The 26,852-nt window shown below is 32.9% G+C and overlaps 4 protein-coding genes, 1 long non-coding RNA gene and 2 pseudogenes across 7 annotated transcripts; 4 read left to right on the top strand and 3 right to left on the bottom strand.

The window, feature by feature from the left end:
* Positions 1–678: 678 nt before the first annotated feature.
* Positions 679–4,003, top strand: CDL1 (Protein kinase superfamily protein). The gene is made up of 5 exons (XM_047306829.2): positions 679–1,203; positions 1,997–2,187; positions 2,392–2,581; positions 2,675–3,066; positions 3,400–4,003. Exons 1-5 carry the CDS (start codon positions 1,104–1,106, stop codon positions 3,664–3,666), a joined length of 1,140 nt encoding a protein of 379 aa, XP_047162785.1. The 5' UTR covers positions 679–1,103; the 3' UTR covers positions 3,667–4,003.
* A 672-nt stretch (positions 4,004–4,675) lies between these two features.
* On the bottom strand, positions 4,676–7,206 carry GSTL3 (Glutathione S-transferase family protein). The gene is made up of 10 exons (XM_047306830.2): positions 7,045–7,206; positions 6,863–6,937; positions 6,723–6,783; positions 6,254–6,340; positions 6,068–6,166; positions 5,884–5,986; positions 5,720–5,796; positions 5,404–5,511; positions 5,095–5,175; positions 4,676–4,972 (listed from the first exon to the last, which is right to left on the bottom strand). The coding sequence occupies exons 1-10, from the start codon at positions 7,053–7,055 to the stop codon at positions 4,961–4,963; spliced, it is 714 nt and encodes a 237-aa protein (XP_047162786.1). The 5' UTR covers positions 7,056–7,206; the 3' UTR covers positions 4,676–4,960.
* Positions 7,207–7,377: 171 nt separating this feature from the next.
* Positions 7,378–8,357, top strand: LOC148198039 (uncharacterized). Its single transcript, XR_015779728.1, has 2 exons — positions 7,378–7,939; positions 8,084–8,357. It is a non-coding gene; the product is annotated as an uncharacterized LOC148198039 (long non-coding RNA).
* A 596-nt stretch (positions 8,358–8,953) lies between these two features.
* LOC124832584 (glutathione S-transferase L3-like) lies at positions 8,954–11,752 on the bottom strand (annotated as a pseudogene). Its single transcript, XR_015786756.1, has 10 exons — positions 11,613–11,752; positions 11,277–11,426; positions 11,114–11,215; positions 10,980–11,040; positions 10,553–10,639; positions 10,367–10,466; positions 10,177–10,317; positions 10,022–10,098; positions 9,723–9,830; positions 8,954–9,458 (listed from the first exon to the last, which is right to left on the bottom strand). The product of XR_015786756.1 is annotated as a glutathione S-transferase L3-like (transcript).
* Positions 11,753–11,762: 10 nt separating this feature from the next.
* On the top strand, positions 11,763–16,096 carry LOC124832585 (pentatricopeptide repeat-containing protein At3g53360, mitochondrial pseudogene; annotated as a pseudogene). The gene is made up of 5 exons (XR_015779851.1): positions 11,763–11,904; positions 12,448–12,719; positions 12,879–15,436; positions 15,522–15,676; positions 15,785–16,096. The product of XR_015779851.1 is annotated as a pentatricopeptide repeat-containing protein At3g53360, mitochondrial pseudogene (transcript).
* An 87-nt stretch (positions 16,097–16,183) lies between these two features.
* On the bottom strand, positions 16,184–18,141 carry LOC124832582 (glutathione S-transferase L3-like). Its single transcript, XM_047306821.2, has 10 exons — positions 18,065–18,141; positions 17,904–17,975; positions 17,751–17,811; positions 17,510–17,596; positions 17,326–17,424; positions 17,140–17,242; positions 16,969–17,045; positions 16,656–16,763; positions 16,424–16,504; positions 16,184–16,337 (listed from the first exon to the last, which is right to left on the bottom strand). Exons 1-10 carry the CDS (start codon positions 18,073–18,075, stop codon positions 16,332–16,334), a joined length of 705 nt encoding a protein of 234 aa, XP_047162777.1. The 5' UTR covers positions 18,076–18,141; the 3' UTR covers positions 16,184–16,331.
* A 3,318-nt stretch (positions 18,142–21,459) lies between these two features.
* LOC124832605 (uncharacterized) lies at positions 21,460–24,129 on the top strand. Its single transcript, XM_088115354.1, has 3 exons — positions 21,460–21,897; positions 22,062–22,130; positions 23,530–24,129. The coding sequence occupies exons 1-3, from the start codon at positions 21,653–21,655 to the stop codon at positions 24,026–24,028; spliced, it is 813 nt and encodes a 270-aa protein (XP_087971480.1). The 5' UTR covers positions 21,460–21,652; the 3' UTR covers positions 24,029–24,129.
* Positions 24,130–26,852: the final 2,723 nt, after the last annotated feature.

The raw sequence follows: 26,852 nt of genomic DNA, 5'->3' as shown, positions 1-26,852 counted from the left end.
AATAAAGGTAGAAAAATAAAATGATTGGCATAGAAATAATGAGAATTATGAAGCAAAGTAATGTGAGAGGACAAAAAGAAGAATCCAAGCTTGGCCTAGTCTCTTAATTTTCCTCTTGAATATGGTTTTGAAAAGGAAAAAAAGGGCATTTGGTAAAACAAAATCTTGTTTCCCTCCAATGAATTACTTCCATTATTGACCAAAAGGGATAGAATGAAAGAAAACATGACCCCATTTTGTAATAATTATAGGAATGTCTTTAATTAAGGTCTACAGCTGTTAGCCCTTGTTCATTTGTGTGCCTAAAGTTGAACTGTGAGGGCGGCCAAATTTTTATCATTCAGATTTTTTTTATCCTTAAATGTCTGATGATAGTTTTTTTAGTAAAGGAGTTGAATCTATATTTTTTTTTTCTTTTAAATGATTTATCTTTTAAATATTAATAGAAGAATTGAATTCATAACTTTTCCATTTTCATTTTAATTTTTACCAAGTTAATCTTATATTTTCTTTATCATTCAGTTAGACTTAAATTGCATCACATGTTGAAATTAAATGAACCTTATTGCTTTTTCATTAAAATGGCAAGTAGGAAATTGTTCCAACAAAAGCACAAAGCATCTAATTTTATAGATTCTTGTTGTAGATCTTAAGCGGTGTGTAGAGGGCAAATAGAAGTGCCAAGCATGACAGAAATTAACTTAATATCAAAGCAATTATTTTATGTTTAGACAAAAAGGGGAAACATATATAATTTTTTTATGAGATTGGTTTTGGAGTTGATTTTGGAGGTGATCCAGTGAGGCGCATTTGAACCAATCATGGTGTTTTTCCGACCAAAAGAGAAGGCAATGAATAAATTAATGAACTCAACCTAAAACACTAGGGAAATATAAAAACAGAAAATATAGAACACAAGACACAGACACATGATAAAAGTAAACATAGAGAGAGAAAGAACAAAGGCTGTTTTCTAAGTTGTTTTTGTTGCAGTTGGCTGCCCAAGAACCGTGTCGTCGGGTCGGGTCGGGTCCAGAGAGAGTTATTTGCCGTTTCATTTTCTTTCTGATCACGGTGCTGCGTTCATTGAAGGAGAAACAAACATGGGTTGGATTCCCTGTTCTGGATATTCAGGCACTAAGAACAAGATTGATAAGATGGAAGTTCAGGACAGTCTCGTTGGTCAGATCAAAGCCACACCAGGTACTTTTCTTTCTATATTGGAAAAGAGGGAGAAAATTGAAGTATGATAGTGAGACCCTGTTGGAGACAATTGTTCTTTCACTTAATTAAGGTAGTTTCTGGGGCTAGACACTTGTTTCTTGCACAAATTTGTCTCTTGTTTTACTTGGGGTTATCAAGAAATAAAATTTGAGGGCGTTTTATGTGTTTGGTACACCCGATTGCTGTTCTTGGTGTTTAGAGTTTATGAGTATAGGTAGCTGGGATTTGACGTGGTCAATGATTGCAATCTTTTTATTTAATAGCAAAACGAATGATTTTGAGAGTAGGAGGGGTGGAAGCTGCAAACGTACGATCTAGTAATATGTTGTTTTCAGTTATATATATCCTAACCAAAGCCTTTAGTGCTAGTGTGATTTGGATTTGTAGAATGAGTTATCATTTTGATCTCTGTGTTGAGTCGTTTAAGAATGTTTTTTTCTTACTGTCTTGGATACATTTTCTTGATGGTGTGTGCTACTGCACCAAGTTTCAGTCTATAATATTCCATGTACCTGAAATTATCTTGTTAGTTTTCTGAACAATACTAGACTTGTTTTCTTTGAGTCTGGTGATTTCATCAGTTACAAAGTATATATAGCAAGTTTGAATTTGTAATGTTGATGGTAAATTCAAAATGATGCGTAATGCATGCAGAATCAGTTTGTGATTCCATGAGATTGCTTTAACATGTGATGGTATTTTGAAGTCAAATATAACCCTGCTGTAGCTTGTGCTTCTGCCCTTAAATATTTTTCTTGTTGCTTGAATGCAGGAAAGTTGAAGAGAAATACATCCACAAATTCAAAAGATACATCAAAAAATGGGAACCCTGATCACATTGCAGCACAGACATTCTCATTTCGCGAGTTGGCAACTGCAACTAGAAATTTTAGAGCTGAGTGTCTTCTGGGAGAGGGAGGCTTTGGTAGAGTGTACAAAGGGCGTCTGGAAAGTATTAATCAGGTGAATCTCTTTTCTATTTGTTTATGAAAAATAGGAGAGTTGCTGAGAATTCGAGTGATTCTTCCCTATGTCAATGTTCTTCATCTGCACAGATATATCTTCTGACAGCCAGAACAATAGATTAAGTTTTGCTGACATGAAACTCTGCATACATTTTGTGTAGCAGTTTCTAACAAGCTTCATCCTTTATTGTGTTCAATATAGGTTGTTGCCATTAAGCAACTCGACCGAAATGGGCTCCAAGGAAATAGGGAATTCCTTGTTGAAGTGCTGATGTTAAGTCTACTTCATCATCCAAACCTTGTCAACCTTATTGGTTATTGTGCTGATGGAGATCAAAGGCTTCTAGTTTATGAATTTATGCCGTTAGGATCCCTGGAAGACCACTTGCATGGTATTTGTATTCCAACTACGCAAGTTTTTCCCCATTTCGGTAAATTGAATATCATCTTCATGTTGTTAGTGATCATATATGTTTGATTTGCAGACATTCCTCTTGGCAAGAAACGACTAGAGTGGAATACACGAATGAGAATAGCTGCCGGTGCAGCCAAGGGATTGGAATATCTACACGACAAAGCTAATCCTCCTGTCATCTACCGTGATTTAAAGTGCTCTAACATTTTGCTTGGTGAAGGGTATCACCCAAAGTTATCTGATTTTGGTTTGGCTAAGCTTGGCCCAGTTGGGGAGAACACACATGTATCAACAAGAGTTATGGGGACTTATGGATATTGTGCTCCAGAGTATGCCATGACTGGTCAACTGACTCTGAAATCAGATGTTTATAGCTTTGGTGTAGTTCTTCTGGAAATAATTACCGGAAGGAAAGCAATTGACAATTCAAAATCTGCTGGAGAGCAGAATCTTGTTGCATGGGTAAGACACTCCTACAGTTATCTCATCTCCTAAGGTTGGCTGAGTGAAAAGGCTTTTGGTTGAGTGTCATAAACATCTTTAAGTATATTTTCATTTAAACTTAAAAGTAGCCAGGGTCAATGGCATAAAAAAAAATGTCCTCTTGAAGGAAAAGTCTCTTCAAGATGATATTTTTTTTAAAGTTGTGAAACTTTTTAGTTGCATATCTCAGATTGAACTGGCTTTTGCACATCTCATAGTGGTGAAATTAGAATATTTCATAACATGGGTTGGTCCTTGCTCCTTAATTATTTGAGTCATAACTTTGGATGGACCATTCTGATTTAACTGCAGGCTAGACCCTTGTTTAGGGATAGAAGAAAGTTTTCTCAAATGGCTGATCCAACACTCCAAGGTCAATATCCTCCGAGAGGACTATACCAAGCCCTTGCTGTTGCAGCAATGTGTGTTCAGGAGCAGGCTAACATGCGTCCAGTTATAGCTGATGTTGTAACGGCTTTGTCTTACCTTGCTTCACAAAAATATGATCCCAATACACACACAGTCCAAAACTCACGCCTTGCTCCGGGTACTCCTCCTAGAACCAGGAGGGGGCTATGATATGCAGCTCATGCTTGGTGGATACAACAAAATCTGGAGAAATATTCAAGTATATTATTTAATGGGCTTCTCAACTATAAGGTATAGGTTTATAGATGTTAATATCAGTTCTCCTTTGGTGGTGTTCTTTCAGTTCATAGTACAGTTCCAAAAATAGAACATAATTCTGGAATTCTGTTCTAGTCCTGTACTCAAAACCGCTTCCATTTATTATGTCTGGAGCTAAGATAGTTGCTCCACCTTTTTCCTTTTGTCCAAAATTTTATTTAAGACAAATTGCTGGACTCATAATTCCTGTGCCTTCTATCTTGACAATTTTCCTGCCTTTGCTTCTTTATGCTGGTCTTCTTGTACAGTTTATTCAGCTCTGTGGTAATATATATATATATATATATATATATATATATATATATATATATATATATATATATAAAGGACCATTTTATGCATTTTGCATTTTTCAGCTGCTTAATTGAACATTAAATATCTTTTTCGTAGCCCAATATGAACTTGAGCTGAATCCTTGCAATTGACATCTTCAAACATAAATTTTGTTTATTTGAATGAATTTTGGAATTGAATGGATTTGAGGGAGAGTAATTGAATGAACTTAAGAAGATTTGAAGGTAAATTTTTGTTGTTTATTTAAATGAATTTTGGAAATAAGTTTATTTGAGTGAATTTTGGAATTGAATGGATTTGAAGGAAAGTAATTAAATGAACTTTAAAAGATTTGAAGATAAATTTTTGTTGTTTATTTAAGTGAATTTTGGAAATAAGTGAGAGTAGGTTTGGAAGTAACTATTATCTTAAAATAAGCGTAAATAAGATTTGGAAGTAAGTATAAATAAGGTATTGTAATTTTCAAACTATTATCTTAAAATATTACTATTTCCGTTAGTTCACCGTGCTGTTTTTTTTATAACTTTTTTTTATAATTATATTTTAGATGGGAAGTTTATATATTACTTCAAATAAATCTGCATAATGACAGAATTCACCATCGGGAGAATATAAAAAAGACAATTAATTAGTTAGGAAATTACATATCCAAACACAATAATCATAGGATAATTCCATGCCACTTAGTATTGAAAGCGCCACGCAAACACCAGCCAAGCTGCTACATATACATCACCTAAATCTTGAAATCTAATTTCTTGCAGCAACTCTATCAGCCAAACCAATGCTTATAACAGCTTATTATCGACTCTAGCAAACAAAAGAAGCGTCCCAAACACACATAACACTTTATTGCCAATAATCTACATCTTAGATGATGACTCTCTGGATTTTACTGTTGAGCCTGCAGGGCACAAATTAGGAAGTTCAACACAGTAGCAAATTGAATAGGAAGAATTGCAGAAATCAACGACAATTATGCCAAAAACTCAATCTTTAGAGGAGTGTGAAGGTTGTTTACAGTACCAAAAACCGTTTCTTGAAAAAGTCAACAATATCCTTAGGATCACCTCTTGTTTGTGTATACGCATTAATCTTGTTCACTTCCTGCAAAAGAAACATTTTCACAAATGAATATATCTTCTGTAACCAGTAAGTTTGATTCAGTTGGTCTTGAGGCTCCCTTGTTAAAGGCATGAAAAGATCAGGACCATTCTGTTCAAGCTCAGATTGTTGATTATGATAGGAAACAATCCATTAACATAAAAAGAATATAAAGCTGTACATATTCTTTGGAACTGGAAAATAATTTACATAGAACTGTTTCTAGTGTACCTCAATCCACGCTGCAAGTTTAGGTCTTCCTTCAGTTATATCATGTTTGAACACCTCGAAAAAGACAAGCTGGAATCTTTCAACAAATGGAATATAGGCAATATCCACCTGATCATCACAAGCATTTACAGGTCATATCGGAGAATGTAGTCATAGGCCATATAATTAATCTTATACTTTATTTACACTTGAGCCTTGATTAATTTAATACTTTGTTCCATCACATCATTATGTGCTTTTTTTCTAGAATTTATTGCAGATGGATAATTCAGTCAATTGAAAAGGAACATTTTCAAGACTATTGATTTCAACTTACCCAGCTAAATTGACCAAGAAAAAATGGCCCATCATCAAATTTACCAAGAGAATTCTCCAAGTAATCAAAAGCAGGACCTGATTAAAATCCCCAATTCTGAAAATTAATTTCATACGAACTCAAACAATACTTTCCTCTACTTATAAACCCAAAACCGTGCTTACTGGCTTGTTGTATTGGATCTCCTTTCAATGCAGAATATAGCTCTTTGGTGAAAGTATCAACATAAGAAATCAACTGCTCACCAAATTCTTTCTTGGCAGGATCCTGAAAAAAATCCTTCTGAGGACAACTTCCCACTAAACCATAAATTGAAATGCAAAGTGAGAAAGAATATACAGTTCTTACACTGGGAACCAGAGATGGACCTTCGAAGTTGACATCTACGTATTTGACCAAATCGAGACTTTCTCCCAAGACCTTCCCATTGTGCTCCAATGACGGCACCTATAAATAAGAAAAAAAAATCACAATTGAACACCCCATCATGGACTAATAATTTTTCCCCATTCAATAAGCAAGTTAAACAAACACCTTGTTTTCTGGGTAGACTTTCTCCTTATACCAGGCAGGTCTGTTTTGAAGATCAATAGGAACCAGTTCGATCTTGTCCTGTAGTCCCTGCATGCAGTAAACCCAAATCAATAACCAATCTTGAAAGAAAACGACCTATGGCTCACAGAATACCATGAATTAAAGAGTAAATTTAAAATGATCCTCTAAAGTAGCACCAAAAATCGCATAAGACAATCCCAGTGGCCAAAGTAATATCTGAAACATCAGAATATTAGTTCTACATATTAGTTCTACATAAAAGGCGGTGGTGTTTTGATTTTGTTATTTTTGAAATCTTCATCTTTTATTATGTATAACATTTTAGAGAAAGGACAAATGAAGGTATTCACTTGTAAATTAAATAACAAAGATAATAGCAGTAATAGATTAATTAAAACGAAGGTGAACACTGAATAGATCATTTCAGAAAGAGGAAAAGGAGAGAGACCTTGTAGTTCCGAGCGATCCAAACACGCTGCGCATAGGGACAAATATAACTGATATACAACCTATAACAAAATTCAAAACAAATATTAAAAAAATATAATAATCAGCACAAAAATACGGGAGAAGAAGAAGAAGAAGAACCTGGTGGTTCCGTCGAAAAGAGGAGGTGGCTCGGAAGCGGAAGTTAGCGGGGGAATACGAGCTTCTTGCACGCCGCTGAATGAGGAAGAGGAGAAACAGTTAATCGTTTTCAAATTAAAAGTAGTTGCATATCATAATTCATGAACAGATCTCATGCGATGGAGAATGAAGAAGTGACTTACGCAGTTGCCATGGATGTGTTGTGATGTTTGCTTGCGAAGTTTGGGCACAGAAAGAAAATGTGTACAGAATGGCGTCCAGGTTCAATTGGAGTGTGTTTGCATTTTATAGGACCACATCAAGTACAGGAATCGCTTGCAGTCATCAATGTTTTGCTTTCCTACTGTCACCTGTCTCTCCCAGGCTTCTAGAAAACTCTGACACCATTGATCTAAAATTAAAAAAATTATGAATTCTCTTACCATCTAATTTTATTTTTAATTTATATATACAAACATGAATAAGGAGTGAGATTCTCCTATTCATCACTTATTTTATTCATTACTATTTTTTAATATTTCCTACACGGCAGCATCAAAGAGCATTCTATACAACAAATTGAAGCCACCTTCTCTGTTCTAAAACTTGGCAATAGTTACGTGGGTTTTTTTTTTTTTTGTATGATGTGCTTCTGGCTTATTCTAAACTCACCCTTGAATCCAAACACTGCCCTGTCATAGCATTTGGCAAGAATTGATTTCCGTCCTCGCAAGAAGAGAAAGAGAAAGAGGGTTTGGTGCTATAAGTAACTGTGATCTTCGAGTTCAGGGTCAGAAGAAACAACATATTTGAAATCTTCCGCTTTGTTTCGCTTCAGGTAATGTTTTTTTTTTTGTTTTCATTGAACCCTCCAAAATGTCAACTTCATCTCTGTTTTCTTATCCCATCTTACACTTTCCCACTTTCCATTCTCTCTGTAATTCCCTCTTATTATGTTCTGTGCCCGCAATTTCTCTTCCTTTTATCAAAACTCGTAACTTTAACTTTCACCACTAGCATGCTCCAGCTAATTAGACTTCTTGAATCTGAATTCACCCGTCATTTTTGTGGGGAATGTAAAAGGAGGAATTAATTCAGGTATTATCTTTTTTTACTATATTATTTGGTGAACGAGGTTAAGAAACCTCTTCATTGTTTTTGGCGTAACGTATTGCGTGATTGGCTTTCATAAGTTTATACTGACAAACATTCATTGTTTTCCACACTTATTTTGAATTTTAGAATGCCGTTCTTTTGCATACCAACAGTTCGAAAAATGGCCTCAAAGAGCTGCTAGGAAGATATTTTGGCAGTCTGCAACATGGTTCATTTTCATCTTTTACGCCTTAATATTAACAAGTAAATTAGTTAGTTTTGTAAGTTAGACAAATTGCACCTTGCACATGCCTCGGTTGTATTTGCCATGATTTCCACGAAGGATTTAATTTCCTAGGCTTCCATGATTACAGGGTTTGCTCAACTTGGTAATGACACAAGATTTATATCTTTTCAGAGATATGATCGAGCAATCTGTTTATTCACCAAAAATGAGTTTACATCTTTTATTAATTAGATAACATAATTATTATCATGACTCACTCTATTAGTGTACAAAAATTTATCATAAATTATTATTATTATTATTATTATTATTATTATTATTATTATTATTATTATATATACGAGGACTCACTCTATTAATGTATACAATTGTTTTTTTCAATTTTATTCTTTAATAAGTAACACTTTCTTAAACTAAATTAATTACATTGTTAATTTTATCTTTTAAGTTATATTTTTTATTTGACAGCTTTTTTTAAAAAATGTAATCATTTTTTAAATTAAAATAAACTATTTATAACAAAAAAACTATCAACAAAATAAATAAAACTATAATTTTACTGTAGTTTATTATTTTAAAAATAATTTTTATTATTATAAAAAACAATCCTGTAAAAATCATTTAAATTTATTTTTATAACTATAATTTTATTATTATAAAAAAAAGAAGTAAACATACCACTGATTATTATTATTTCCGTACTAATCTCCATAAGTTCACCACACTATTCTTTTTTATACATATACTTTATACGAAAGTTTATATATTACTTCAAATAAAACAGCATAATGACAATTCCGTGGTGGGGAGAGTATAAAAACAATTAGTTTATAAGATATTACACATCCAAACATAACAATCATAGGATATACCATGCATGCAACTCATCATAAAAAGCGCCGACGCAAACACCTAAACCTTGAAATCAATTTTTTTGCAGCAACTCTAGCATTCAAACCAACGCTTATCATCGACTCTAGCGGCCAAAAGAAAAGTCCTATGCACACACATAAAACTTTATTGCCAATAATCTAAATCTTAGGTGATGATGTCCTGGCTTTTACTGTTGAGCCTGCAGGGCACAAAATTAGGAAGTTCAACACAGTAGCAAATACAATAGGAAGAATTGCAGAAATCAACGACAATTATGCCAAAAACTCAATCTTGAGAAGAGTGTGAATGTTGTTTAGATACCAATAACCGTTTCTTGAAAAGATCAAGAATATCCTTTGGATCACCTCTTGTTTGTGTATACACATTAATCTTGTTCACTTCCTGCACAAGAAACATATTTTCACAAATGAATATATCTTCTGTAACCAGCAAGTTTGAAGCAGTTGGTCTTGAGGCTCCATTGTCAAAGGCATGAGAAAGATCAGAGACATTCTGTTTCCACTTGTTACAAAGCATATGAGGTTTTCTCTTCAAGCTCAGATTGATGATTATGATAGGAAACAAACCAGTAACATAAAACAACATATAGCGGTACAAATTCCTTGGAACTGGAAAATAATTTACATAGAACTGCTTCTAGTGTACCTCAATCCACGATGCAAGTTTAGGTCTTCCTTCAGTTATATCATGTTTGAACAACTCAAAAAGGAAGAGCTGGAATCTTTCAACAAATGGAACATAGGCAATAACCACCTGATCATCACAAGCATTTAAAAATCATACGGGAGAATATAATCATAGCCCATACCATTTATCTTGTAACTTGAGCCATGACTACTTTAATACTTTGTTCCATCGCATCATTATGCGCTTTTTTGCTAGAATTTCTTGCAGGAGGATAGGTCAGTCAATTGAAAAGGAACATTTTCAAGATTTCAACTTACCCAGCTAAATTGACCAAGAAAGAATGGACCATCATCAAATTTACCAAGAGAATTCTCCAAGTAATCAAAAGCAGGACCTGATTAGAATCACCAATTCTGAAAATTAATTTCATACGGACTCCAACAACACTTTCCTCTATTTATATACCCAAAACCGGACTTTCTGGCTTGTTGTATCGGATCTGCTTTCAATGAATACAGCTCTTTGGAGAAAGTATCAACATAAGAAATCAACTGCTCACCAAATTCTTTCTTGACAGGATCCTGAAAAAAGATCTTCTCAAGACAACTCCTTGCTAAACGATAAATAGAAAGGCAAAGAGAGAAAGGATATGTAGTTATTACACTGGGGAATCAGTGATGGACCTTCGAAATTGTCCTCTATGTATTTCATCAAATGGAGACTTTCTCCCAAGACCATCCCATTGTGCTCCAATGATGGTACCTATAACATCAGCAGAAAATCACAATTGAATACCCGATCATGGACTAATAATTTTTCCTCATTCAATAAGCAAGTTAAACAAACACCTTGTTTTCTGGGTAGACTTTCTCCTTATACTAGGCAGTCCTGTTTGGGAGATCAAAGGCAACCAGTTCGATCTTGTCTTGTAGTCCCTGCATGCAGTAAACCCAAATCAATCACCAATTATAAAAGACAACAACCTATGACTCACAGAATACCATGAATTAAAGAGTAAATTAAAAATTGATCCTCTAGAGTAGCAGCAAAAATGGCCTAAGTCAATCTCAGCGGCGCAACTAATATCTGAAACATCAGATTCTGATGTTTAATAATTTAAGCAAGAAGAATGCAGTGGTATTTGTATTTTTTATTTTTGGCATCTTCACCTTTTATTATGTATGACATTTTATAGAAAGTACAAATGAAGTATTCACTTGTAAATCGAATACCAAAGATAGTAGCAGTTGTAGATTACTTAAAATAATAAATGACCTTGTAGTCCCGAGTGATCCAAACACTCTGCGCATAGGGACAAAGATAACTGATATACAACCTGTAACAAAATTCAAAACAAATATTTAAAAAACATAGTAATCCGCACAAAAATCAGGAAGAAGAAGAAGAACCTGGTGGTTCTGTCGAAAAGAGGAGGTGGCTTGGAGGTGGAAGTTAGGGGGGGAATACGAGCTTTTTGCACGCCGCTGAATGACGAAGAGGAGTGACAGAACCTGTTTCAATTAATAATTCATGAATAAATCTCATACGACGGAGAATGAAGAAGTAACTTACGCATTTGCCATGGATGTGTTGCAGTGTTTGTTTGAGAAGTTTGGGAGAAGGAAGAAAATGTGTCCAGAATTGCATCCAGGTTCAGTTGGAGTGAGTTTGCATTTTAAGGAATCGGTAGCAGTGATCAGTGTTTTTCTTTCACACTGGCATCTGTTATTACAAAAACTGACACCATTGAATCAATATCCTGAATAAAGACGAGTAAAATTAAAAAATTGTGAGTTCTCTACCACATCCTTATCATCTAATTTTGTTTTTGTTTTATTCATACAAACATTAATAAGGATCCATTTTCTACCATTTTTTAATATTTCGCAAGTTATAAAATTGATTTACCGCAGCATCATCGTTGACTAGGTTAATTTGGTTTTGATTGCTTGAAGATGGCCATTGTTACCAGACCAAGTGGCAAGTCCTAACATTAGCAGAAGCTGGTGGTCCTGTAATTCAAACTACCCTCCCATAGCATTTGGCAAGATCTGATTTCGCTCTTCACAAGAAGAAAAAGAGAAAGAGGGTTTGCTGCTGCAAGCAACTATGATCTTCAAGTTCTAATCTTTTTTCTTCTGAGAGAAACAGGGTCAGAAGAAACAACATATTTAAGATGGGTCACCCTGTTTCAGTTCAGGTACTGCCGCTTTCTGTCTTCATTGAACCTTCAAAAATTTCAACTTCATCTTTTTTTTATTATCCCATCTTGCACTTTCCCGCTTTCCATTATCTCTGTAATTCCCTCTTATCGTGTTCTGTTCCCGCAATTTATTTTCCTTTTATGAAAACTCGTAACTTCAACTTTCACCACTAGCACGTTCCAGTTAGTTAAACCTCTTGAATCAGAATTCACCCGTCATTTTAGTGGCAAATTCAAAAGTTTAGACAGACTAACAGACATTATTTTCCACACTACCTGATCTCTAATTTTACAGTGCAGTTATTTTGCATACCAACTGTTTGAAAAATGGCCCCGACGAGCTACTAGGAAGATATTTTGACAGTATGTGACATTGCTCGTTTTCATCTTTTACGCATTAATATTTAATAAGTATTAGATAGTTTTGTTAGTTGAACAAATTTAACGGGTTTCTCATTGGCCATTATAGATGACGGCGTATGATTTTTATGAAACAATGTCTTGTGGAACAAATCATATAATTACGTTTGGTTCCTGCAGAGACAATCTCTCCACATGGTTTGGTGATGAATTGGCTGACATTTCATGTCTGTTTGTCTGTCTGATCAAACAAAGTTCGTAACATTTTTTCCTACTGTCGTGGCTCTGGTGTTCTTGGATTTGTGGATTCCCTTTGGTGTCTATTTTTATATCATTGTTGTCGACAATGAAATTTCTGACAAGAGAACATCAAACTCTGGTGGTTGATGGCTTTTGACTCCTTAGCTCACGTAGATAGGGATGGGTAAATCAAGATGGAGGCTTTAGCCCAGGTACTAGTTTATAATCATGCAATTTCTTGATTTTCGTTCAATACCCGGCTTTACATAAGTATTTTCAGTGGGTTCGTCTAATTGTGGATTTTTTGTTTCATTAATCACAAACACCCATTTGTGACCATTTCATTATCCTCCTGACACCATATCACCCAGTAATATTCTCAACAATAAGAACTTCACTTGCTTTTTCAATATCCCTTGTCCATATGATCATTCAAAGCCAAATTCGATGTGTATACAATTGTACAAGACCTATTGTATCAACACGAGTAGTCTCCAGTCTCAGTACAGAGTTATCAACCAACAGTTACATAAACTTGATGTGCAAGAAACAGCAATACAAAGAAGCACTTGATGCATTTGATTTCAATCTAGAGAAATCAGGTATCCAGCTAGAACCAAGCACGTACGCGAATCTAATACTGGCCTGTACCAACATTAGATCTCTAAATTATGGCAAGAAAATACATGATCACATTTCAAAATCCAAGTGTCAGCCAGACCTTGTTCTCCAAAATCATATTCTTAATATGTATGGAAAATGTGGTTCTTTGAAGGATGCTAGAAAAGTTTTTAATGCAATGAAGCTGCGTAATGTGGTCTCTTGGACTATAATGATCTCCAGATACATGCAGAATGATGAAGAGAATGATGCCATTATCATGTATATTCAAATGCTGCGATCAGGTTATCTCCCAGACCAGTTTACATTTGGAAGCATTATTAAGGCTTGCTGCATTGTGGGAAATATAGACTTAGGCAGACAACTGCATGGTCATGTCATTAAATCCGGGTATGATCATCACTTAATTGCACAAAACGCTCTTATCTCAATGTATACAAAGTTTGGACAAATTGCACCTGCCTCAAGTGTGTTTGCCATGATTTCCACAAAAGATTTAATTTCCTGGGCTTCTATGATTACAGGGTATACTCAACTTGGTAATGACATAGAAGCTTTATATCTTTTCGGAGATATGCTCAGGCAATCTGTTTACCAACCAAATGAGTATATATTTGGCAGTGTATTCAGTGCTTGTGGAAGCCTTCTAGAACCTGAATTTGGAAGGCAAATTCACGGAGTCTGCGCTAAATTTGGTTTAGGGAGAAACATTTTCGCCGGGTGCTCCCTCTGTGACATGTATGCAAAATTTGGATTCTTACCTTTGGCAGAAAGGGCATTTTATCAAATTGAAAGCCCGGATTTAACAGTGGTCATGTTAATGAAGCAGTATCTTTTTTTCGCCAGATGATGCATACAGGATTCATGCCAGATGACATTACTTTTCTCTCCTTACTCTGTCCTTGTGGGAGCTTTTTGACACGTAACCAAGGCATGCAAATGCATTCTTACATTATTAAAGTAGGTTTAGATAAGGAAGCAGCTGTATGCAACTCTTTGCTGACGATGTACACAAAGTGTTCAAATCTACATGATGCATTCAATGTTTTCACATTTTTGGGTAGAAGAGCCAATTTAGTTTCTTGGAATTCAATTCTATCAGCATGCTTGCAACACAAACATGCAAGAGAGGCTTTTAGATTATTTAAGTTAATGCTCTTTTCTGAAAATAAACCTGACAGTATCACCATAACTACCATATTAGGAACTTGTGCAGAATTGTCATCTCTAGAGGTTGGGAATCAAGTCCATTGCTTTACTATTAAAAGTGGGCTAGTGGTTGATGTTTCCGTCCGCAATAGATTGATTGACATGTATGCAAAGTGTGGATCACTTAAACATGCTCGTGATGTTTTTGATTCAACCCAAAACCCAGATATTGTCTCGTGGAGTAGTTTAATTGTTGGCTATGCTCAGTTTGGACTTGGCCATGAAGCTCTTAATTTCTTTAGAATGATGAGGAATCTTGGTGTTGAGCCTAATGAGGTCACATATGTGGGGGTTCTCAGTGCCTGCAGTCACATTGGATTGGTGGAGGAAGGTTGGCACTTGTACAGAACCATGGAAGTGGAACTAGGAATTGCACCAACAAGAGAGCATGTTTCTTGCTTGGTTGATTTGCTCGCTCGTGCTGGATGCTTGTATGAAGCAGAGAATTTTATTAAGAAAACGGGATTTGACCCTGACATTAATACATGGAAAACTCTACTCGCTTCCTGTAAAACTCATGGTAATGTTGACATTGCAGAACGAGTTGCAGAAAATATACTAAGACTCGATGCTTGCAATTCAGCTGCTCTAGTGCTACTTTCTAATATAAACGCTTCTGCCGGCAACTGGAAAGAAGTTGCGAGACTACGGCATTTTATGAAACAAATGGGTGTACAGAAGGTTCCTGGTCAAAGTTGGATAGAATTTAAGGATCAGATCCACGTCTTCTACTCAGAAGACAGTTCTCATCCACAGAGCGGCAAAATCTACAGTATGCTGGAAGATTTATGGTTGCAGATGCTGGATCATGGTTATGTTCCTTGTCAGACGTTAGACATTAACATTTGGTAGGCATTCACCAATTGTTATAATCCTTCCAAAATCTATAATGATCTTTTACTAATCCAATGAGTCGATGACACATAATTTTAAGAGTGAAATCTGATCATTATTCCCATTTTATATTATACTAATAGTAATTAACGGGGAACTGCTAAGCCGTCAATCATTACAGAAACCCCTAAATCATTCGTTTTCTTCCACTCGCCAATGGCCAACAACTTATCGTTTTTATTCGCCGGTATTCGTTTCAACCTAGGTACTCCAATTCTATAGCAGACTTTTTCATTTAGTATTTTTTATTTTGTAATTTATGAATCCTGATCTCATACATTTTTATGTAGCGAGAAAATGCTGTTGATAACTTCAGAGTTGTAAAAACATGGGTTTTGGTTGCCACTGATGTGGTTTCCCGGGGCATGGATTTGAAAGGAGTGAACTGTGTTATGATTTTGTCTGATTCTGGCTCTGCATATGTCCACAGAATTGGTATGTGCAGGTATATTAATGTTGGTTTTGATTTGAGAAAATATATTCATTCTCATGGAGACTTTTGTTCCCTGTATCCAAGAATTATAACTATTGGCTAACATAGTGTTTTGATTAGGTCATGGAGTGGAGAAGCGATTATTTTTAAAGAGAGGAAGGAATTTCATTCCTGTGAGTTGCAGAATAAGAAGTGGAAGAAGCACCTCCAATGGGAACATGACATCTTTTTAATCACCCTCCTAAATCGAAGAAAATTTTAATTACGATTTGTTTTACACCATGAAAACAAAATTCTGAATTTATTTACAATATTATTGTATATAAATGTTCTTGTCTCGAATATAGCAGTTTCACTTAAAAAAACAGAGGTATAGAGGAAATATATTAATCAATTTGTAGTATATTAATTATGAAGAAACTTCTTACTTTGTGTTGTGTGTGTGTAATTAGTCATAAATTTTATAAATCGTTTCATTTTTTAAAGGTAAATTAATTTGGAAACAAAAGATCACGTCTTAAGTTTATTACATTCGGGACTAAACAATTTGATGGTCCCATACAAAAGTCTGAAATCAAAGTAACTGCAACACACCATCTTCTAAATTGAAACAAATCTTTATTCACTTTATCTTAAATACCAGTGCAACAGCAACACACTTTCACTTTTAAGCCTACAAAAGTATAAACATAAACAGTTAGCAGACTAGCAAAAGCAAGACTGCAACACAAAGTTTTGACTAGTTGAAGTTCATAATACCAAAAACTTTATCTTGAAAGCTTCCAAATACTCCTCCTTGTCTACTTTTGTCTGCTTATATCCCTCAATCTTATTAGCCTCCTGCAATCACAGTTAACTTAGAATCAGTAAATATAAACAAATCAGAATTGTGGAGATGGTTAGGCCTTATTTAAATAGACCACTCCATTTCCAAATCATGCAATCTTAATTTAAAAAGTCAATGTCTTTAGGATTGCACAGAAATGTGAACCTGAATCCATGTGGCTAGTTTGGGCCTTCCTGCTGTGATGTCGTGCTCAAAAATTTCAGAAAAAACCAATTGGATTCTTTCAATAAATGAAACATAGGCAATATCCGCCTGATCATAACCACAGTGTTTAAAATCATGAGGAAATTATTATACTATGATATAACAAAACTTTTCATTACATCTGATATGACTACATCTCTTTTTTTCCTTCTATGACTGACTAGATCACAGAAGGTTCTAACTTTCATACAACTTTATAGTGAAATCAACACGACTGAACAAAATTTCAAGATTGATGAGAATTTCAACTTACCAAACTAAATTGGCCAAGAAAGAATGGTCCATCATCAAATTTACCAAGAGCATTTTCCAAGTAATCAAAAGCAGCACCTGATTCAAATTGTCGATTTTAAACCATTCAACAATTCTGTATTCTCATTTTCTTTACTTAAATTCAGAAGAAAAAAAAAAGTTAAGATCTCACTGGTTTGTTGTACAGGATCTCCTTTATACGAAGAGTATACGCCACTGGTGAACGTATCAACATGGGATATCATTAGCTCTCCAAATTCTCTCTTGGCAGGATTCTAAAATTTTCCACTCATCAAGAGTCATGACTTCCCTTTCAAATTACACAGATAAATGTATACAACTGATGTATATTTCTTACACTTGGAAATAGAGATGGCCCTTCAAAGTTGGCATCTATATATCTGATCAAATCAAGACTTTCTCCTAAAACCTTGTCATTGTGCTCCAACGATGGCACCTATAACATAAGAAGAACGTGTTATGATCCATCAACCGAATCAAATAGTTTCCTCCAGTTAAAAATACTGATCATGTCTCTGTACCTTGTTAAGAGGGTACACTTTCTCCTTATACCAAGAAGGCCTATTTGTGAGGTCAATAGGAACCAATTCGATCTTGTCTTGCAGTCCCTGAAGTTCACAAATCATCACTACATAACAAAAAAAGAAGAAACAAGACTTGCATTGATATTTCTAAGAACCAGAGAGTTTGTATATATATATCAGAAGAACTAGACTTAGCAGAACTTGAAAACTGAAGAAACGGTACAAGTGAGAAAAAAACCTTGCAGTTTCTAGTTATCCATGCACGTTGTGCATAAGGGCACAGATAGCAAATGTACAACCTACAAACACCATCCAAATTACACGCTCATAATTAAGTTATTATATCTATACAAAGAAGAACAATAATGGACAATGGGGTGATGAGTGGCACCTTGTGGTTCCATCAAAAAATGGGAGTGGTTCAGAGATGGAAGTTAATGCAGGAGGCCGAACATCTAACACGCTATGCATTGAAACAAGCTTAGAAAAGATGAAATGGTATAATTAATAAAACACTAGAATTAATGTAAAGAAACATATGATATATCTTACGAAGTTGCCATTTATGTATATCTTTCTGTTTTAAGAAAAGTGATGAAATAACACACGACACGAATAGCAAATACAGAATGCACTGACTTGGAAGAGAGTGTTTGCATTTATAGGGCATAATTTATACTGTGAAGTTTGAAGTCGCAAGCAGTGACGAAATTATTGTTTTTTATATAGTGGGTGGCGGCACGTATTAGGTTCATTGAGATTTGAGAATCCGGTGACGTTATGTCTTCTCATAGAACCTTAGTTCTGGTAATTGAGTTGCCTATGAAGACCTGAAAATTTACTATAAGCAACAAATCTTGGCTAAATATATATAATAATAGGAGAACTTTTTCTTTCACCAAAAAATGTCTTAACATTATGAAATATAAAAATGTTGAATTTTTTTCATACCCATTTAAGAATCTAAACATAATTTGAATTGGTGGGACTTAAAGTCTTGTTTGAAAAGTCCTTTCTTTCCAACCCTTTCTCTATCCCTATCTTTCATCCTAGAAGTAATTCATAATTCATACGAAGTAATTGATTTTTTTCATGAAAAAGTAATTTTAACAATTACTAAACTGATCCACTATTTAAATTAGAAATCAATTAAATGCTTTTGAGAGATAACTCTAAACAATTTTATGATTGATCATGTAATGCTTTCAGTGAATTATATACACAGAATAAAACACGCTTCCAAAATTTTGAAATTTAGCCAATTATAAACTTTATAAATATATTCGCTAAATAATCATAAATGGAACGCGATACATTATTAATAAATAGTTATAACTTTTTTATATTCTATTACCATTCCATTTACTTTTCTCTCCTAAAAGTCATGTTGGACCATCATTTGGAAAAATGAGTAATAATATTTGACAACCAATATTGAATTACAATCATTAACCACTTACTTAATTACTAATCAATATATTATTGATTAATTTAGATATCATTATAAATATGTTGGTAATTGATTGTATATGAAAAAAGGGATTGTGAAACCATAGTAGACTTTAATGTTTTTGTTGGTATTATAAGAGAGGAATATATATTATTAGCTTCCTCATCTTTATTCAAAGGGTCCACAAAGATACAATACAACCTTAACCCATTAAGACAATGAGTTTTCGACAATAAAAACTCAAGAAGTCTAAATATACGAATAAAGATTAAAAAAAACAATGTAAAATAACATGAAAACGATATAATTCGATGCTATATACATGTTTTATTATATTTACATGTATATTATAATATTTATATAATTAATTTTTATTATGTTTTTATAATAAAATAAATATAATCAGTAAAATAGTATAATATAATAAAAATGATAAAATATAAATTACTATTATTAATATTAAAATCATAAAAGTAAGAAAAATATAAATTTGAGAATATGGAAATGTCTTATTTAAACACATTATAAAAACAATTTATGCTTTTCTTTTCTATCTCCCAGTTTGATTGGATAATGAAAAAAGAAATATAAAGTAATAAGTTGTTATACATGTAAAATGCTAGGAGTTCAAATAAGTAAAATAAATAAGTTGGTTATAAGGAAGGAGCTTTTATGTTAAAAAGTGATAGTTAGCATGATATACAAATAAATAAATAAATAACCTTTAAGTTAGGAGTAGGTAAAATAAATTCCACCGTTAAAAACTACAATAATCCAAAAATAGTTTGTTTAAACTAAATTGAACTACTTTTTTTTTTTACTAAACTAAAATTTGTTTTCTAATTTAACATACAACATTATTTTGAGACGAATTAAGTTAAATTAAAGGTTCGACTAAATTAATCTAAGTTCGAGACGAATAAGATTAAAAGTTAAAATAGATCAAGTTACATCAAATATATAATTATATATCCTCTTTATATATAATTATAGAAAAATTGAAAATAGCTTTTTATTATGAATAATTAGTAAACACATAACTTTTTAAATATCTGCAAATTATTTAAATTTTAAAAATAATAATTAAATGGATAAAATTGAATAAATAGAAAGGTGCATAAAGTAATATATATAATTATAGATAAAAATACGTTTTAGCTATTGAAATAAAAAAAGTATTATAAATAATATTATGTAAATAATTTATTTATTATGAGTAATTATATAAATTTGAAAAACTGGTTGGTAAAGAAATAAATAAATTTTTTAAGATGACTAATAATTTCAATTCAATAAAGTAGTTACTATAATGAAACTGAAAAAAAAATTATTATAAATTATTATTTAAATTTAAAAGTAGTCATTAAGAAAGTAAAATTGAAAAAACAAAAAAGGACAACTAGAAAAATGCATCTTCTTTATATTCTTTATACATAGTTATAAATTATTTATATATAACTTGATACAAACAAGTCAACTTGTGATCGAATATAAATAAGTCAACTTATGATTAAATATAAACAAGTTAGATTGTGATCAGATAAAAACAAATTAGTTTGTAGCTCAATAAAAACAAATTAGTTTGTAGCTCAATAAAAACAAACTAGTTTGTAGTTCAATAAAAACAAACTAGTTTGTAGCTCAATAAAAACAAACTAGTTTGTAGTCCAATAAAAACAAGTCAGTTTGTGATTGAAAAAAAATAAGTTAATTTATGGTTTGTAGAAACAAACCAATTTATGATCAGTAAAAACAAATCGATTTATGACTACGTAAAATAGATCAACTTATAACAGGATAGTTACCTAAAATAATTTATAATAATCACTCTTTTGCAATATAGATGATATAAAATGTTTATATGTAATTCGAAATAATAATTTAAAAAGTAACAAACTTTAATAAACATGATGAATAAAAGTTTGTACATGTTATTACTTGTTGTATCCCATACTAATAAATAAAAGGAAGGTACTCTTCACTGCTATATCACATTATTTTGTTACCATTGTCATTGTTATTATCATTATAATTGTTGTTGCTGCAAAGAAATAATAAGAGAGAAAATACCATAGAAAGAAAAGAAAAGAAAAAACACAAAAAAAGTTCGTTCTAAAATGAATTTCATGTATTCTAAAAAGAACTTTCTGATGGATTGTTCCAGGAAACTCTTATCATTATATGCGTTTAAAGAAACTTGTTTCAGAAATTTTATTTAGAAAAGCTTATTTTGGAATGTATCAAAGCACTGTGAAAATTCTGTTCGAAAAATCTTATTTCAAAAATTTCATAAAATTTGTTCTGAAAACTTTTGAAATCTGAAAGTGGATTTACAGAGAATAAAGTAGTCATTTTGAAATCCGGAGGTGCGTGAAAACATTGTGGGGTTGAGAAAGTAAAAGTATTTTATATTTGGATTAGTTATCCAGGCCCAGTAGCCCACACAAATGAAAATGAAGACATATGTGAGTATATATGTCATACAACTGTAATAATAAATAAGAAAATCATTTTGCTCATTGCAACTTAGAGAAGGAACTACACAACAAAACCTCCGCTTGGTCCTCGGAAGAGAAAGGAATCCTTGGCAGCGTTTTGGTGTCACTTCGTTTCATTCTCATTTTCAGCTTCCTCGTTTGTTCTGTTTTGTCGTTCTTTCCCTAGATTACTCGATCGATCTTTACATTCCAATGGCAACAGTTTCCGACAGTAATGACAACTATCCTGCACCGGAAAACCCTAACAAAACCCTAGACCCCACCTTACCAGATCCAGTCGTTGTCGCCACTGAGGCTGCCGACGATACCGACGCCACGGAGGCTGCCGACGATACCAACGCCACGGAGGCTGCCGAAGCCAAGACTTCTCCGCCGCCCGAAACCGGAAACGATGCTCCGGTCTCCGAGAAAGAGAAGTGCAATTCCCGAGCCGAAAGGTCAATTTCCAACCTCTTCCATTCCTTTGTTTTTCAAATATACATTCAATCGTTCGTATTGTTATCCTCTTTTGTCTATCGGTTTTCATGTAATGATTTATATACCCTATTTTTGTGTATCAAATTTTAGGTTTATCTCAAGTGAGCATTTTATTAACGTGTAGGTTTGGCACTGGGCCCGCTTGGCATGGATCAGAGCCCTCAAAGACTGAGGAGTTAAAGAGGAAGGCAGTGTAAGTTGATTTATATGATCTTATTTCTTATATAATTTTAGGTTAATATTATAGGTTTAGTTAAAATTTATAATGGATTAAATTTTAAAATTTTGGAAACATTTCTATAATTGAGTATTCTATTATCTATAACTATGGAGGATTCGTATTTTTTTAGGTATACACATTTTTTTTTCAATTTTATCCTTTCATAACTGTTATTTTAAATTAAAACAATTACATTTTTTATTTTTACTCTTTCAATAATCTCTCTAAATTAATTAATTTATAAATTAAAAATAGTTATTTTACTATTTATCTTTTGAATAATTACTTTTTTTAACTCAAATAATTATTTATAATAAAAAACTATTTAATAATAAAAATATATACAATTTTTTATAATTATTTGTAGTTTAATAATTTTTGTTTGAATAAAAAAGAAAGAACACTTATGCCCGTGTGTTTCCACTGCTTAACTATAAAATTGTTTGGAGTTATGTCTCATGTACTTGACCATTTTGAATTTAAATAGATCATCAGCCTAGTGACTGTTTGAATTATTTTTTCATGAAAAATCAACTTAAACAGTTACTGTGAAACAATTAACTTGTATAAATGGTATCATTTATTTCTTATCTCCCTAAACTCATTTAAATGTTTGTGCTTAGATGAAGAAAAATAGGGTAAGAACTCTTGATATAAGGTAAGATGCTAGTAGTTTAACTCAAATAAATAAGTTGGTTATAGTAGGTGAACTTTATATCAGGATTTAATGGTTGATATGAGATAGAAAGATAGAAATGACATTTACATGAATCCAAGAAAGAAATGGAATTGAAGAAGTCTTATTTTTTCTAGGAAAACAACTTGTCGACAAGCTTGATGTTTATCCAAACACTTATAATATTATATGCATCTTTAATTTGATCTTCAAATAAAAGGTAGATATATTGAAATGTGAATATGATACTCTAGATACGACGAGATCAAAGTGCACAAAAGGGTTAAATAAGTTTGTGTACCGATAAATTATTATTCCTATTGAAATTGATAACTTGAAAAAAGTCAGTATTTTTCATATCCAATATTTAATTTTGCCATATTCCTCTCTGTGTTGTATTGTCTCTATATCCTATGTCTCACTTGTGCTTTGATTTTTTCGCAGTAACTGAATGTTTTATATGATCTGTTTAATTCTTTGATTAGTTTTTAAAAACACTTACTTTTGTTAAATTGTGTTCTGAGCCACACTCTCCGCAGAGCTTTGGAGTGTAGACCAAATTTATCATTTCATTTATAATTATTTTGCCAAACATTTTGTGAAATCATGTTCTGAGGTACAATCTCCAGGGAGTCTTGGAGTGCAGACACAATATTATCATTTCCTATATGATTAATTGTTTACTGTTTTCTGTAGATTTTCCGAACGAAATTTTGAAATGGAGGGCAGAGGAATTAAGCAGGAGTCAAATAATTCAGAATTTGGGGTTTACGAGGTACCTGGAGAACCTGCTATTGTAATTGATGGGGTGCCTGACATAATCCCTAGTGACTGCTCTATTGCTCTCCGTGATGGTCCGAGCAAAATAGAAACAAATGTGGGTTCAGGTTTGGGTGAATGGTTTGAAGGGAGGGAAGTGAGAAAGTGGTTTATGGGAAGATATTACTCAGGTAGAGTAACTGATTACGACAAAGATTCTCGGTGGTACAGGGTACACTATGAAGATGGGGACTCAGAAGATCTTGATTGGCAGGAGTTGGAAGAGGTGCTTCTTCCTTTGGATGTTACAGTTCCTCTGAAGTCATTAGCAGAGGAGGTTGTGAGGAGAGGCAAGATATCTGCTCCTAAGTCTTTTAAGAATGTAGATCATTCACAAAATCCCCATATCAAAAGAAAGACCTCAAAAGGACACTAGAAAAAGGTTTTTTGTTTAAAATTTAGGGATTTCTATTGTAGATATCAATTACAAGAGAAGAGACCCAATCCTAAAACGTAGTCCGGAATTTCATTTTTACACACACCTCTAGGCTCTATTCCTGACCCTGTAAGTTATTTTCGGATCCGGAGGTGGGGGCGTTGTGTGGGTAGCAGATTTGCATTTTAGGGTTTTTTTAATATAAAGGTAAAATGGGAGTTTAAATTCTACGGGGTTGTGGAGAGAAGGAATTAAGGAGGTAGATGCTGTGCAAGTAAATGGGAAAGGGAAAATTAGGAGTCACTTTATTATTGATTCATTCATTGATTCAAAGGTAAAATGAGTATTTTATAAAAATGGGGTGCATGAAAAAAAATGGGGTGCAGGTAGTAGCAGCCACCCATATATTGCCTATACTGTCAGTCCAATCAATCTCAGAGCAAAGTTTACGGTTTTTATCTTTTAAAGAAAATAAATCTATACCGACACGCACGTGTATACATTAAAAAAGTTTAACAAAATAAAATAACGTCAAATATTAATATTAATATATAACATATATAATATAATGTCTAATATATAATATATAATATGTAATATACAACAATTTAAGGTACAATATAGACCTGTATTTAAAATTATATTAATATAATTGATATAATATATAACAAATTTATTATTTATTAGTAATTAGCAACATTTAATAAACTTTGAATCTTAGACCACTGAATAGCAATGAAACCCATATATTACTTACCATTTCAGCCCACCGAATACCCAATTAATTTAATTTAATATATATAACAACAATTTTTTTATTAATTAGTAATATTTAATAAAGTTTGAATTGATCGAATTCATTGAATTAAAATTAAAAAATTTGGAAGTCAATGTATTGGTCACCACAATAGTGGTCCAATAAGGTTTCGACAAATTTTACAATTCTAAAACAAGTTGATCTCTGCTTCAATTTTTCTCTTCCAAAGAAAATAAATGTAAAAAGAACTATGTTTTAAGAATTTTACACTTATGTGGTAAGTGTTTTATTCAAAAAATAAAACAAGACCATACAACATTAATTAAAAACAGACTTGTAGCTGTGATAATATTTATGTTCACAAAATGAACACACGTTGATTACTCAGTAGAATAGGAACTCGATCAAATTAGATAAAGAAAAAACATAATATTTTAGAGCATGGCATGATTTCATAAGATGAGCTATGTATTGATGATAGAATGTCAACCCAAAAAAATGACACAATTAACGAAACACAAAATAACATATATTCAAATTTAAGGGTAACTGTTCATGCTTCTACTTCTTAAAAGCAATACCAAAAGTTAAACCAATAAAAGATATATCTTGTTCGGGCTTCTACTTAGAAGAAGCCGTACCCATAATTGGGACGGTACATAATTATTAATAAAAGTAGAATATTAAAAAGGAAATGACTCATTACCGATCACTTTCACATTTCATTTCTTTGAACTTGAAGTGATTGAAAGCAAAAATCTCTTCACTCTTTGCTAATTTTGGTCGTCTTAGGAAAATTTCTTATTAGCACTTTACATTTGATTGTATTCCGATGTTTATGAAGTATCAAATTCACACATGATAATTTCTTGTTTTCTAGCTACAAAAAATATTCACATGACATATGATTAATTGAATGATCAAATTATGGGGATCAAACTAGAGAAATTGCGTTTTTTTTTGGATATGTTATGGTCATTTGAAACTTGATTAGGTTCTTAGTTAACAGAAATATAAGATAAAATGAATTAGTAGTTAAAATGTTGAGTTTTGTATAGGTTTAGTTTCAATTTTTGGAATTTTAACTAGTTAGATTTTAAATTTGAAGTTATGGGTTATATGTTATATTTTGTAATATGTTATTTGGTTAATTAGAAATTCGGTGTAGAATGTGAAAATACGAGTTTAGGTGTTTTTGGAGTGTCAAAAATAGTTTGATGCACTAGTATTGAATCTAATGATCAAATGGATGTTTATTTCTACTTATAAATGTGTTTTTCCATAATTATAATGTTTAGAGAATCCCTTTGATCAATAGAACAAGTCTCAAGTGCATCAAAAGTCAATTTTGAAGTGTTCTGTGTGTTGTCATGTCGCCTGAGCACCCCTTGTTCCAATGCGGCCCGTGCTTGGACGCCCTAAGAGTCACTGCACTAGTTTTAGGAGGTTTTCAGGATTCTAGATATCTGTTTTGGATGTTCTTTAGGTTATTTTGGGGGGTTTTTGACCCTTCAGGAAATGTTGGTAAGGGTTTTGAAGCCATTTTCCTTGCCTAATATGGGTATCAAGGTGCTATAAAGAAAATTGTGTTGTTTTGTGATTTTTTATGGCTTGTAAGCGTGTTTCTAGTTCTTTGATGTATTATCAACCGTCTCATGTATTGGTACACTGTGTGAATGAAAATTTTACATATGAATATTGTGCTGAGTAGTTTGTGAATGAGTTGAATGGTGTTGATGAACGTAATTCCATGATCGTCGTAGAGGAGTTACATGGTGGTTCCTTGTATTGTTGTTATTGTATGAATGTATGATGTTAATTTGAGATTTATCGTGACGCTCTCAATAACCTCAATATCAAGTAGAGATGAATTGTTATGTGATAGAGAGTAGCAGGAAGTCCTAGTCTATGGTCAACGATTAGGAACATAGGTGTTGACGGATTAATCTTGTGGATGACATATGTTGGTGTTTGTATTTGGATTTTAATGGGTCTTGTTGGAGGCCATCACAAGTGCATGAACTACCGTAGCTCGACATTCATACTGTATCTGGATGGTTAAGTCTA

Source organism: Vigna umbellata, chromosome 5 (genome assembly GCF_029865625.1).
Source record: "Vigna umbellata cultivar VRB3 chromosome 5, Vumbellata_1.0, whole genome shotgun sequence".
In the NCBI taxonomy this organism is placed as follows: Eukaryota; Viridiplantae; Streptophyta; class Magnoliopsida; order Fabales; family Fabaceae; genus Vigna; species Vigna umbellata.
This window is presented reverse-complemented; position numbering and strand designations above follow the sequence as displayed.

What these genes read in the sequence shown, in the direction of transcription:
- CDL1 (XM_047306829.2), top strand. Translation starts at nt 1,104, where the DNA reads ATGGGTTGGATTCCCTGTTCTGGATATTCAGGCACTAAGAACAAGATT. An exon ending in TCAGATCAAAGCCACACCAG is followed by an intron (nt 1,204 to 1,996) that starts GTACTTTTCTTT and finishes GCTTGAATGCAG; the next exon opens with GAAAGTTGAAGAGAAATACA. An exon ending in CCTGGAAGACCACTTGCATG is followed by an intron (nt 2,582 to 2,674) that starts GTATTTGTATTC and finishes TTTGATTTGCAG; the next exon opens with ACATTCCTCTTGGCAAGAAA.
- GSTL3 (XM_047306830.2), bottom strand. An exon ending in AAGTCTACCCAGAAAACAAG is followed by an intron (nt 6,167 to 6,253) that starts GTGTTTGTTTAA and finishes TCTTATTTATAG; the next exon opens with GTGCCGTCATTGGAGCACAA. An exon ending in AGATCCAATACAACAAGCCA is followed by an intron (nt 5,797 to 5,883) that starts GTAAGCACGGTT and finishes GATTTTAATCAG; the next exon opens with GTCCTGCTTTTGATTACTTG.
- LOC124832582 (XM_047306821.2), bottom strand. An exon ending in TTTTTTGATGGAACCACAAG is followed by an intron (nt 17,812 to 17,903) that starts GTGCCACTCATC and finishes TGGTGTTTGTAG; the next exon opens with GTTGTACATTTGCTATCTGT. An exon ending in GGCCATCTCTATTTCCAAGT is followed by an intron (nt 17,243 to 17,325) that starts GTAAGAAATATA and finishes GGAAAATTTTAG; the next exon opens with AATCCTGCCAAGAGAGAATT.
- LOC124832605 (XM_088115354.1), top strand. Translation starts at nt 21,653, where the DNA reads ATGGCAACAGTTTCCGACAGTAATGACAACTATCCTGCACCGGAAAAC. An exon ending in TGCAATTCCCGAGCCGAAAG is followed by an intron (nt 21,898 to 22,061) that starts GTCAATTTCCAA and finishes ATTAACGTGTAG; the next exon opens with GTTTGGCACTGGGCCCGCTT. An exon ending in GAGTTAAAGAGGAAGGCAGT is followed by an intron (nt 22,131 to 23,529) that starts GTAAGTTGATTT and finishes TGTTTTCTGTAG; the next exon opens with ATTTTCCGAACGAAATTTTG.